Raw genomic sequence first — 13068 nt, forward strand, 5'->3', positions numbered from 1 at the left:
GACCCTGATGGCACACACACTGAGACCAGCAATTCATAAATGCAACCTTGGGAAATGAAAAAAGTTTCTCTACAGGAAAGACATCATCATTCAAGAAAAGGGACAGCCTACAGAGCTGGGAAGGTCTCTAGCTGTGACTTCTCGTGGTCTTTCCTCAGTGGAAGAACACAGAGATAGAGTACTCAGAGGCTACGCTTTGACAACTGACACCTGTAAGAAGTACGAGTGGGAAAATTAATGCAACTGGATCACCATTTTACTCACTCTTTTGATACCATTTGATATTAATTACTTCCTTTTAATAAACATGTATGAACCATGTGCCACTCTACTAGACCTTGGAAACAGTCAGGGAAATGAGGAGTCGGTACCTAACTCAGTGGTCAGAAATAAGAAGATGAGACAAGAATATAAAATTGCATAGTAAAGGGAAATGCACATGATTTCTGTGGTCACAAGAACACGTATGTCACCTCCTCACTGAAGGTTAAGCTCCTTGAGATAAGTGTAAGATATATTTACAGGGAAAATAGAGGGTAAATACTGAATGCCCTGTTAGATTTTGTCTCTGCAGAAACACCACTATCCAAAGGATCTGCAGCAGTGTAGAAGCTTGGGACTTTAAAAATATGTTGCTATTTATTATGAGGCCCATGATCAGCCAAGATCCTTATATGGTCTTCGACTGGACAACGTTGTTACCTAAATGAAAGCTTTTATTTCTGCTCACGCTCCACCCTCCACCACTTCTACGTATCCAGAGGACTGTTCTACACCCTTCTTTCTAGGCAGTCTCGGGACTCTTGTTGTCACAGTTGTCTTTTCAAGGCAAAAGCAATTCCCAAGATGCCACTTCCGGACTCAGTATCCATCTTAGTTTTTTCCTAGTTGGACAGACTGGAAAATGACCTGCAATGTGGATCCATGATCAGCTGCCACCATCTCACAGTGTTGTGACTCCCTATGGTAACTTGGTGCATCCTTTTAAAAATATCTGTATTGCTTTGAACCAAAATAGGTATCTTTGCGCTTAGGGACTTGGCAGTGGAGGAAGGCTAATCTGCCTAGAGATTACAGAAAGTTTTTACATCTACTAGTTTCCTTTATTATAAAATAATATAGCATGCTTATAATAAAATAAATACAGTAGTCAGCTAACTTATATCCACATATAACATGATTTCTACTCCAGGTCCTAACAATTGCTGGCTTGCTCCCTACCAAGAAGTTTATTTACTTTTCATAGTCATGTCATTAACAAACCATATAGTTTAATGTTCATAATTGGACCTGTCTGCCACCGAACTAAGCTCGCCCTCATTCTCTTTCCATCTGAGCATCATATACATAGCCGGATAATGTCCGTCTTCTTTCATGCACAGTCAGCACTGGACTCCCCAAGGACTCGAGACAACAGGGCACCTACTGCTTCACTGACCGTGTTCACCGACGGCAAAGATTGCTGTGGCTGCACGTGCGTGTGCAAGCTGGCCGTTCACTTGCTTCTTGCAGCCACTTCTCCCTCTGCACCTGAGCTGAGGGTCAGGCATATCACACAATGCTCTCCAGAGGAGCTTGAGCACAACAGAGACAGCAAAGATTGTCCTGATCTTCATCTTAGCCTCACCACTAACAGGCAAGCAGATTGCCACTACAGCTATCTCCTTCCACCATCGTCTATAGAGATGGCTTGGTGTGCCGTGGCTTGGATTAATATCTGCTTCAACACCGTAAACTGAACTCAGATCCTCTGCAAGTATAGCAAGTGTAACTGGCCACCGAGTCATACCTCCAGCCCCTCTGCCAGCATCTTACTATTAAAATTAATTTGAAGACCTAAATACCTATTATTTAATTTCATAATTAGTTACATACTAAGTACATAATTAGCTACAAAATTAACATTTGCTTTACTGACTTTACCATATATCATCCATCTCTCAGAACTTGTTTTAATCCAGGTTAACTATTGAAGCACATGCTTTTGTTCCAAGAATGTATTTTAATCCTTGGTCTTTCAGATCCAGTTATGTGCTGATGTGCCTTACTGAGCATTAACTGAGGAACTGGGTTATGTGCTGAAGACACAAAGGTAAGTTAGAACCATCTCCCCCGTGAAGGAGTTCCCAGTGAGGTGGAGAAGATGGTGGGAGGAAGAATAACGGCCTCCAAAGGTGTTCACAATCCCACCCTAGAACCTTGGAATATGTGATATCACATGAGAAGAAGAGAATGAAGTTTGCAAAGGGCAGTAGAAAACGAAAGAAGGAAGCAGAGTCGGGACCAGTGAGGAAGACACAGAAAAGCAGAGCCAAGGCACAGTTGGCTTCAGAAATGGTAGGACACGGCCATCAGCCAAACGATGTGGAAACCTCTCAGTGTTAAAAATAAAAGGGGGGGAATAACATGCTTTTTTCCCAGCAGAATGGCTCCCACAAAGAAGGGTGGTGAGGAGAAGAAGGGCCGTTCCGCCATCAATGAGGTGGTGACCCGAGAATACACCATCAGCGTTCACAGGCGCATCCATGGAGTGGGCGTTAAGAGGCGTGCTCCCCAGGCACTGAAAGAGATTTGGAAACTTGCCATGAAGGAGATGCAGACCCCAGATGTGCACATAGACACCAGGCTCAATAGAGCTGTCTGGGCCAAAGGAATAAGGAATCTTGTATATTGCATGCAAGTATGTTTGTCCAGAAAACATAATGAAGATGAGGACTCACCTAACAAGCTCTACACATTGGTAACTTATGTGCCTGTTACCACATTCAAAATTCCATAGACGTTCAATGTGGATGAGAACTAACCTGCTGAATGTTGAATAAGGTTGCAGAACTACTACTTAAAAAAAAAAAAGGATAATATGAACTGACCCTAGAGCCTCTAAAATGGAGTGTGCCCCGCTGGCATCTTTACTATACCCTGGGAGGCCTGCTTCACTTCCCTACTCCACAGAATGCTGAGCCAATAAACCTGTGTAATTCCAAGCCACTGCACTTTGGCAGCTTTTGACAGCAGCCATAGGAAAGCTGGCTTGACCGCGTATTGTAGTTCATGCTGCCAGCCCTGAGATATAAGCAGCCACAAAGCTTTGTGAAAATAGGGCACGGTCCAGACAGAAACCCAGGAGTTCTTGGCAGATGAGCTTTGTCCGGTAGACAAAGTGAGGAAGCACTGTTGATAGGAAGTACGCCATGACACCCACAGAGCTGTAAAACGGCGCGGTACCCTTGAAGAATTGTGCCACTGTTCCTATTCTCGTCAACACAGCTTCATCTTTTCAATGCTTTGTCTATTATCATGAATTTTAAAATACAGATACTGTAGTCTTCCCAAAAGAGGGGTAATGGCAAGTCATGACAGGAAAAAAAAATGAATTAAACAAATCAATGATAAAACATTATTAGTTTAATGTACAATTGTTTCTTAGGCCTGAATGTCCTTTAAGGTAATAGTCATACGTCACAGCTGTGTGTACTTTCCCTCTGAGTGTAACAGATATGAGTGAAAATCAGCTCTGTTGCATTGCTACATTTCTTGTGCTGTTACTCCAGTGTCAATATTTTTCAAAATTAGGGATTGATGCTTGATAAAGTTCTGGAAAACCAAAGCATACTTCTAGTTCAATGAAAAATGTAGTCATATTTCTTGCTTAGTTTAGGCCTTGTTTCCATGTCTTTGCTGACATTATTAGTCAAGTAACTTATGGTTGGAAATTATGAAACCCCAAATACAAAATGGCTTACTTTAGAAACTAGAGTTGGCTGTTAGACAGCTTGTCTCATCATACCTAAACATCATCTGGAATTTAACCCAGTTATTATTTTTGACCCCACCTTCTGAGATTTCCTCCTTTGGAGGCATGTGGACAGGAACGACAGGTGTCAACAGTCCTGGGAACATGTTTCAGTAGAACTGAAGTGGAAAGGGCATTTTATGTATGGTTAGTTTCATCACGCAACCCTGAAGAAGTATAATCTCTATGCTGGGTGTCACAGGTAGATGAAGGAGTGAGTATGGTCTACACTGTCCTCTATTTGTCAGCCACTGTAAAGCAGGGGTAATTGGCACAACAGAGGCAGAACAAAACTAGCTGCCTTTGAACCTCATTACCACCACTCAGTTACAGCTGGAGTGTTTCTATGGCTACAATAGAAAATAGCTCCCTCTGGCTCACATATTTTAACATCTGATCTACGGCTAATGCTGGTGTTTAGAGAGGTTGTAGAACCATTACTTTAAAAGGCAAGCCTACTATCCTTCCTTCGAGCGCCATTGGGCCTCCCTATCAAGGGGACATGGCCAAATATGGGGCACCAGAGTTCATGTGAAAGTCAGTCCCCAGTCTCCACTTACCTGTGGAGAATGTTCTGTTCCTTGCCTAGAACTTGGTAGGAGTTTGATGATGACTGCACGTATTGTCCTTGGTTGGTGACTTGATACCCTAGCATCATATTCAGGGGGAGGAGGTCCCCCTCAGTCACAGTCATAGGGAAGGGGAATGGGGTGAAAGCCGGAGGGAGGGAGAAATGGGAGAATGCATGGGATGGGATAGCAATTGAGATGTAATATGAATGATTTTATTTTTAAATAAAAATGTGTAAAAAAATATTTAAAAAGCCAAGCCTAGCAGTAGAAGACCACTGACCGTGGGGTTTTGAAGACACTGTGTTAAGAGCTCTCTTCTAAGCTTTATCCGATAAGCCTTCCCCTTGGCCCCATAATGACCTTCACACCCTCCCTCCCTCAGGTTCCTTTGGTCAGGTCTTCTGTCAGTGGCAAGGTGAAACGCTGTGAGCGTAGGAACCGTCCTGTCAATCAGTAAAGAGAACACATGAGGAGATTCACAGTAGCCAACTGAAAAACCTTTGGGGAATAAACTTTCTGTAAGAGGTGTTAACAATTCAAGTTTCTCCATGTGATGATGATTTTCTTCATGGCTACAACTATAATTTTAGGGGTGACATCAAGGACTTAAAACAACACTCATCCAATACTTTTTGAAGGTAGAAACTGTCACGTTTCTGGCTAGTGGAGTACAGGTAGAAGTTGCCACTTCTCTGTGGAGCAGTGCAGAAAGAAGTGAAGGTTTATAAACAGGCTCAGCTGACACACGACCTCAGTAATGGCTGTACCTGGTTCTTTGCATTGTGTGATTTTTAAAGAGGTGTTTTCTGGTTTTTCTTTTTGTTTGTTTGGTTGGTTTGGTTTGGTTTGGGTTGGGTTGGATTGGGTTGGTTTTTTCCTATCAGCACAAAACAGGACGCTAGAAAGGTCTAATGTCCTTGATGACTCTTGCCAAAAGTGTCACTCACTGCTGAAAGTTAACCTCCAGACTTTTCTATTACTGAGAAGAAAAAGAAACAGAGGTAAGCTATGGCACTGCGGAGGCCACTGCTACAGTGCACTGTGCAACCCTAGCAGGAACATGAGTGTTAGCTGACTAACTGTTGGTGCTGAGGAAGCCGAATGAGGCAGCTTCAGTGCCGCCTGGAACCGCGTTCCCTCTTATGGAGTCACGTGAAGCTGTCAGCTGGGAAATCCTGCCATTTACAGAGCACCTGTAGCATTGGACAAGACCTTTGGCACTGTAAGCTGTGCTGGGTCTAGAAACAGAGTGGGGAGACTGGGACACAAACCTTAGAGAATGTGGGGCTCAGATCTTTCTTGAGATAGGAAGTCGGTACAGCAAAAAGGACTTAACCTTTAATATTGTCCAGAGACGACATCTAATAAGATAGAAGTGGTGAAGGGTATGGTATTTTAGAGTTTAATGAAGTTAAACGACAGAAAGACACACAATACTAGTGAGTCAGGTCACTGTAAAACATTCCACAGTATGTACAGCCCAAGAGCCAATGTGGAAAGCCAGCGTGAGTTGTGGAGGCAAAAGCGGGGCTGGTGTCTGACCAGAGCTGCCAGATAGACTTCAAACAATTGCTCTCCCTAGGGAAATGATTAGTTTGGACCTAATAATAGGAACTCTGGCAAAGGGGGCCAAGGGAGTCAGAGAAATGTCTCTAGATCGGAAGACATTGAGTTGGAATAAAAATGTTGCTCAGACCCTCGTATTCTGGCCCCTCTTAAGAAGTCACACCTAGAACCTTGGTCTCAAATGTGCTCAGCATACTCTCCTGTGACTCAGACAGTGCAGAGTCTACCTGAGTGGCGATGGCGAAGGACTAAGCTGACAGGGTTTCTTCTCTGTTCTCTTTCCTCAATCACGGGAAGAAACTTAATATAAATATGCACAGTTGCTTGTGATAAACACTGTCTTTATGTCTTATTTCTCTCTCTCTCTCTCTCTCTCTCTCTCTCTCTCTCTCTCTCTCTCTCTCTCTCTCTCTCTCTCTCACACACACACACACACACACACACACACAAAACTAACTCTGTACCCTCCTAATCAGAGGCATACCTGCTTCTGCCTCCTGAGTGCTGAGATTAAAGACATGTACCAACACATCCTGACTCTCTCTATTTTTTGAAAAAGGAAGAAGCAGGAGTTCATATGGACACAAAACTCAACATTATGAATTTTACTCTAACCCCTTTTCTTTTGGTTTAAATTTCTCTCTTTTTATACAGCAAGAAAGCTATCTCTGCAAACCCAAGTGCACTCACATGTTTAACCTTGCTCTGCGTATAAAGCCATTTCCTGATTATGGATTCTGAAACTTGGGAGACGAAGAAGCTCACATCCACACTGCAGAAGCACACTGGATACAGCTCGTTGTCTTCACGTTAGTATGTCTGGAGGGGTTAGTGTCTACAGATTATATGGCTATAGACTAATTTGCTATATCTAGTGAGAACAGGGCTTTATGTCTTCTTGGCATCGATTAGTTCCTACCTTCCTTGCCTATCTTAGCGCAGGTGTTATGCAAGATGTCTTTCTTATATTCACTTGTCATGATCTGTACTGAGTGTATGGTTCTTTCTATATCAGAGTTGATATTTTAATAAATATGCAAATAGAAACATTCAGTGTGGCACACAGGACTAGGCATTTGATAAGTTCAGAGTGCTATGCATCATAGTTCACCATGTAAGAGTTCCAGAGCTTCCTGAATTACCTTGGCCTACTCTTTTGTGCTCACCCTCAAGACTCCTTTTTATTGCTAGAAAATGTCACATGTTCAGTGGCCATTTCTGTATTCTATGTATTGATAGTGCTAATAAGCACTAAGTGAAAAAAAGTTCTTATCTGTCCACTACAGGGCAGTGCTAGTACAAAGCAGGGCCTGTGGAGAGCAATTTATATAACTTATTTGTCCTAACTGTTATCACTATCTTGCTTATTAAAGTCTTGTCTCTGCTCTGATGGCTGATATCAATGAGAATTGTTTCAGGTTTTTTGTCAAGCTTGAAAATGATGAAATGTAAACTCAAGGAGGGATCCAAGAATCTATTGTTTGCACTATATACTCAACATCTTACAAGCTGATATTTTTATTTAAATCCCATGGATAAATAGGACATATTTTAAAGTAGAAGGTTCCTCTCAAAAAATTGAAATCAGCTTGTTTTACTCTACAGGTTGTGTGGAATCGACTGCTTCTTAACTTGGGCTTATTGTAACAATAAAAGGATGATCAGTTGTCATCAAAGATCTGAGTCAAAAGCAAACTTTATATGTATGACGTCATTCTTTCAGAGAACCTATGCAACAGACATTCTATTATTACAAGAATTCCCAAGTGCCAGAGTTTTGGAGGGCTGTGTAATGAAAGAAGTTTCAAAGTGCTCAGACCTTATTTGCAAGGTCTCCAACACCATAAGCCTCTGCCTGTTCAGCTCATTATTCACGATCCAAATAACCCCTCACTGAGATTCCTCTTTCTAGGTAATTCTAGTTTATGTCGAGTTAGAAATTAAAACTAACCATTATACAAACTAAGGTTGTATTTTCTGCCAAAACACAGGACTAATTTTTAAAATAATGATTAAGTTGAATTATTTTTTAAAAACCCCAAAACTAAGAAACTAAGAACATTATAAGTTTTAGATAGACAAGATCATAACTCAAAAATGTTTATAATGGATATTATAGATGGAAACTCATCAAAAATAAATTTAACATTTTCAAGCAGTTAGTTTATAATAATTAAAAGTCCCCCTCTTGAAAATCTATTACCTTTTTTTCTGAAGTGAAAATGGTGGCACGATTCAGGAGAAGAGGTTGGTTGATCGGATGCAATTAAGCCTAATGATGCAGAATTGGACTGCAAAGTTTTGTATTTCTTTTTTGGTAACTGAAGTGCCTAGCCCAACAAATAGTCACAGGACCACCAAGCCGTCAAGGCCTGTTTAATCTTACCTGACTTCCTAGGATCATTTGATTATAGTTTCCTCCATCACTGAATCTTTATCACAGCACTTACAATAGAAACAGCTGAGGTCACAAGTACAGGGCACGAGTCAGGCTTTGGGCTAAGCACAGCAAGGCATTATGTCATTGAATGTCTGCAGTAACTCTTAGAGGCACATGCTATTATCATGTGGATTTTACACATGGGAAACGGTATAGCGAAGAAGGTGAGTACTTCTCTGAACTTAGTGCCCTCTGTGACTTGCCACGTGCCTGTTCTGTTTCTCATGAGAACACAAATATAATCTTTAATCTCAAGTCGTGCATATGGACCAGTGAAATGGACCTTTGTCTCACCTGCCTCTTACCTGTGTTTTCTGGATGCCATCTCCTTATGTAGTCATCACTTTCCCCTGGCCTTTGCTTGGCTTTGTGCAGTGTACTCACACAGCCCCAGGGATAGCATCATTTGGATCATGCATGCAGAAACAAAACATAAACTTCTCATATGTCAGACCATGCATATTTTGTCTTCAACACAATCTAACATCATCTACACAAAAGCTCCCAGTAAATTACAAAGTTATCCAAGAGTTTTAAAACCACTGAGTGCTGAAGTAAAGATCCCAAAACAGTTAGTTCCATGTCAGATTCTGCACGTCTAGACAAAAGCCGTATTACTTGCTAAATATCGTTTGCCTCATTTCTTATTAAGCTCTGAGGTTTTCCATGGAAGAAACTTTGCATTTTTATTTATGAGTCAATAACATTAAGTACTTAAAAGGAACTCAGATGAAATTGAAAGTAATTAAATTGAGGTATATGAAATGTTATATAAAATTTCCCAGCATTATCATCCACATCCTGTCCCTACTAGCATCTTACGTAACATTAATATTTTCACATCATTTTTACTTTCCCTAAGCCAGTTTCAAATGCCCAGGAATTATTAGTCAATGCTAAGATTCACTTTGACACCTGCTGGGTAACAAGCTCTTCTGGTGCTCTCACTTTGACTCTGAGTGACCATGATTGATTAGGTTCAAGCGGTAGCTTCAGCACTTTGCTAGGCCATTAGCTATTTCCACAACAATTCTGCAAAATATCCACTCTCTCCATTTCACAGATGGAAAATATATGAAGAAGAATGCGTAAACCTATGCAGCAATAAATCTAAAGTTAACCACTGTGATTGTCTGTTGTGTGTGTGTGTGTGTGTGTGCCTGGTATACCGATATAACTTTTCTTTTAAAATATAGTGCGTGAGTCAATTTTCTCAGTTTCCTCTCTCATGCTTAGATCTCAGAAAGGTTTCTGCAGTGAGGACATGAATCCATATAGAATAAAGACTTGAACTAGAACAACTACATGGACATTAGTGTTGTTAAAAGGAAAATCAAATAGTAATTATAATAGAGGCGAATGGGGCTGTCGTCAGTTGAAGAACACATGGGCGTGGCGTGGCTCTGCTGGGCTGAGGAGCATCCTTAAAAGAACTGGATGATGAAAGAGCACCAAGAAACAGGCCTTAGGATCCCAGAATCTGGATAAAGCGTATGTTCCATAAAACCGAAGACCAAACTCAGATTTCCTTACAGAGAAAGTAGGTGTGAAAGGCCAAATATAAGTCACAGTTGGAGCTGGATATTTCAGAATCCATTTCTCCTTGATGAAGCCAATGGATATAAACAGTTTCTGCTTAGTCCTAGGTTTCCATAGTCCCACATTCAGGCTTCCTTGATTGATGGTCCATTTATAAATTCCTCAAATATCTTTAAATTAAACAACATTCTCCTACATTTTCTTGGGGTCAAAGATGAAATCCTACAGGATACTGTCAAATATTCTTGGATAAACAACAATACAATCACAAAAATATCATGTTATAACTCACAAATAATGCATTGATTAAGGGCACAATGATGCCACTAAGGCTTACAATAGATCAATATTACGGTAAAGGTTAATGACCTAATGGTATATGTGAAGAAAGTAGAACTTTACAGTGAAGCCAAGAAGTAGTGACTCTGACATGAAAAGTTTAAATAGTAGAACGTCGAGGTAAAACACCACCTATAGGGTGATATAAACCGTAAAATGCAAAAAGTAAATCCTATCAAGAGATAGTCTCTCCTAAAGAGAGGCTGCAGAGGCATCTGGCCACACCAAGCAACATCTCTGGAGCACTTCTCTGCTGCAGTAAGTGCCGTGAGTGACTCACGCACCTGGTTCGCTGAGAGCCTTGGAGAGACAGACAGAAAGTGCAGAGGGAAATTCAAAGCAGAGGCTAAAGAGGGAAACCAAGCCACCGCAAACCTTAGTGAGCCTGAGAAGGGTCTAGAATTTCTGAAATTAGAGATTTCCAGCCATCACACTCCCCCCCTTCAGGCACCTCTAGGGAAACAGATGATCTGACTGGGCATGCGGGCCCAGACTTAACTCAGAGTTGGGCAGGAGCTGAACCCAGTCGGCCTCAAGGTGCGAGCAGAGAAGAACGCGTAGGCAATCCATGCCCATATAGAAAGCCGAGAGCACTTCCTCCGAAATGGTTGTGGAATCTGCATCGCTCACCACTCACGCCCTGTGCCCCACTCTCTATAGCTCTGAGATCCCCTGGAACTCCACAAAGATTGATGCAGAACAGCGAAGGTGGTACAGCGTCTGGATTGTAGAAACAAACCCCAAGTCACACGGACTGGATGGAGGTAGCAATGGAAACAGGTTAAGGGGTGAGATGTCATGATATCCTCACGTGGGCCACAGCAAGAAAATTAGAAGGCTCACAAGGTGTTTGTGACAGGACTTGTAAGAGAACCTCAGGAACAGAATTAAGGCACAACCAGACTGAGAATACAACATTAATTCGTATTTTATACCTTTTACTATTTTATTTGTATTTGCATATATATATTGGGTTTTTATTTTTTAAGTTTTAGTCTTTGTTTTCTGAGTAGTCACACTTAATACTGTAAGGGCTCATTTGATATTCGTCTCTTGTTGGAGGGCATGCCTATTCTTCATTTTGCCATATTTAATATGCAGCACTTTATCTACTGCCTCTTTTAGGGGGGTGGGTTTCAAGACAGGGTTTCTCTATGTAGCCCTGGCTGTCCAGAACTCACTTTGTAGACCAGACTGGACTTGAACTCACAGATATCTGTCTGCCTCTGCCTGCCGAGTGCTGTGATTAAAGGCGTGAGCCACCACGCCCTATATACTGCCTTTTATTTTTCTAACATTTTGTATATATGTTATTCTTAATATTCTTAATATTCTTAACGTTATTAATGTTATTCTTAATATTAATATGTTATTCATAATATATATATTATGTGCTATATATTTCTGTTATTCTTCTAACATATTTGTTCCTCTAACATAAGAATAATAAAGAATATATATGTATATATATTTTTTCTCATTCTTATTCTATTTCAACTCTTTCCTCTACCCCTTCATTTCATTACCTAAATATGGATATCATAGCTCTAAAACAATAACAAAATCATATACCTTTTATTTCTCCCAGTAACACTTTTTCCAAACCTCACAGTGAAAACAGTTGAGGAGCACAGCACAGTTTCCTATAGCTTACAGCAGTACTTCTACAAACTAGCAGAGCTGCCACCAAACCCCCTGAAAATAAATTCAAATGAAGATAATCCAATAGAGGGACTCACATAAGATAAAATAAATGAACAAAAAATGAAAAGCTATAAACTAGATAATACACAATCGAAGAAATATTTAAAAAACATGAAAAAGAAACTGAAAAATAAAAATATAAGACCTATTTGCATTCTTCTACACGCAGCCATCTAGTTTGATCAATACCATTTGCTGAAGATTCTTCATTTTTTCCAGTGTGTATTTCTGATTTGTTTGTTTCTTTGTTTAATAAAAAATCAGGTGTCCATACATGTGTGGGTTCATGACTAGCTCTTTGATTTGGTTCCATTGACCAGCATGAGTGTTTTTATGCAATTGTCATGCTGTTTTTATTTTTGTAGCTCTTGTAGTACAACTTGACGTAGAAGATGGTGCTACCTCCAGCAGTTCCTTCATGACTCACTTTTTTAGATATCCTTTTTAATGTTTACATAGGAAGCTAAAAATTATCTTTTCAATTTGTGAAGATTTGTGTTAGAATTTTGACTGATTGCACTGAATATATAGATTTCCTTGGGTAGGATGACCATTTTTACTATATTAATCTTTCAGATCCATGGACATGGAAGATTTTTTCATCTTCTGATATCTTTTGTGATCTTTCTGGTTTTTTTTTTCAACATCTTGAAGATTTTATTGTATAAGTCTCTTCTTGATTGATTAATTTTACTCCAAGACTTTTTTATTTTTGAGGCTATTGTGAAAGGCCTCAAAGGCCTATTGTTTTTCTGATTTCTTTCTTGGTCTGTTTACTGGTATGTATGAAGACTACTAATTTTTGTGTATTAATTTTGTATTCTGATACTTTGATGAAAGAGTTTGTAAGCTATAGGAGTTTTCTGTGGAGTTTTTAGGACCATTTATATGTGCAATCATATCATCAAAAAATAAAGATACTTTAACTTCTTTTTTTCCTATTTATATACCCATGATCTCCTTTAGTTGTCTTATTGCTCTAGCTAAGACTTCAATCCAGCACTACACTCAATAGGTATAGAGAGAGTAAAAACCTTGTCTTGTTCCTACTGGTAGTGGAAATTCTATAAGTTTTTCTCCACTTATGTTGATGTTGGCTGTGGATTTGTTGTAAG

The 13068-nt window shown here is 40.1% G+C and overlaps 1 protein-coding gene across 1 annotated transcript; it reads left to right on the top strand.

The window, feature by feature from the left end:
* Positions 1-2425: 2425 nt before the first annotated feature.
* LOC311594035 (large ribosomal subunit protein eL31-like) lies at positions 2426-2779 on the top strand (the record flags this gene model as incomplete). The annotated part of the gene is made up of 1 exon (XM_084775455.1): positions 2426-2779. One exon carries the CDS (start codon positions 2426-2428, stop codon positions 2777-2779), a length of 354 nt encoding a protein of 117 aa, XP_084631581.1.
* Between the last annotated feature and the right edge of the window lie 10289 nt (positions 2780-13068).

Source organism: Acomys minous (genome assembly GCF_964271855.1).
Source record: "Acomys minous genome assembly, chromosome: 1".
Taxonomy (NCBI): Eukaryota; Metazoa; Chordata; class Mammalia; order Rodentia; family Muridae; genus Acomys; species Acomys minous.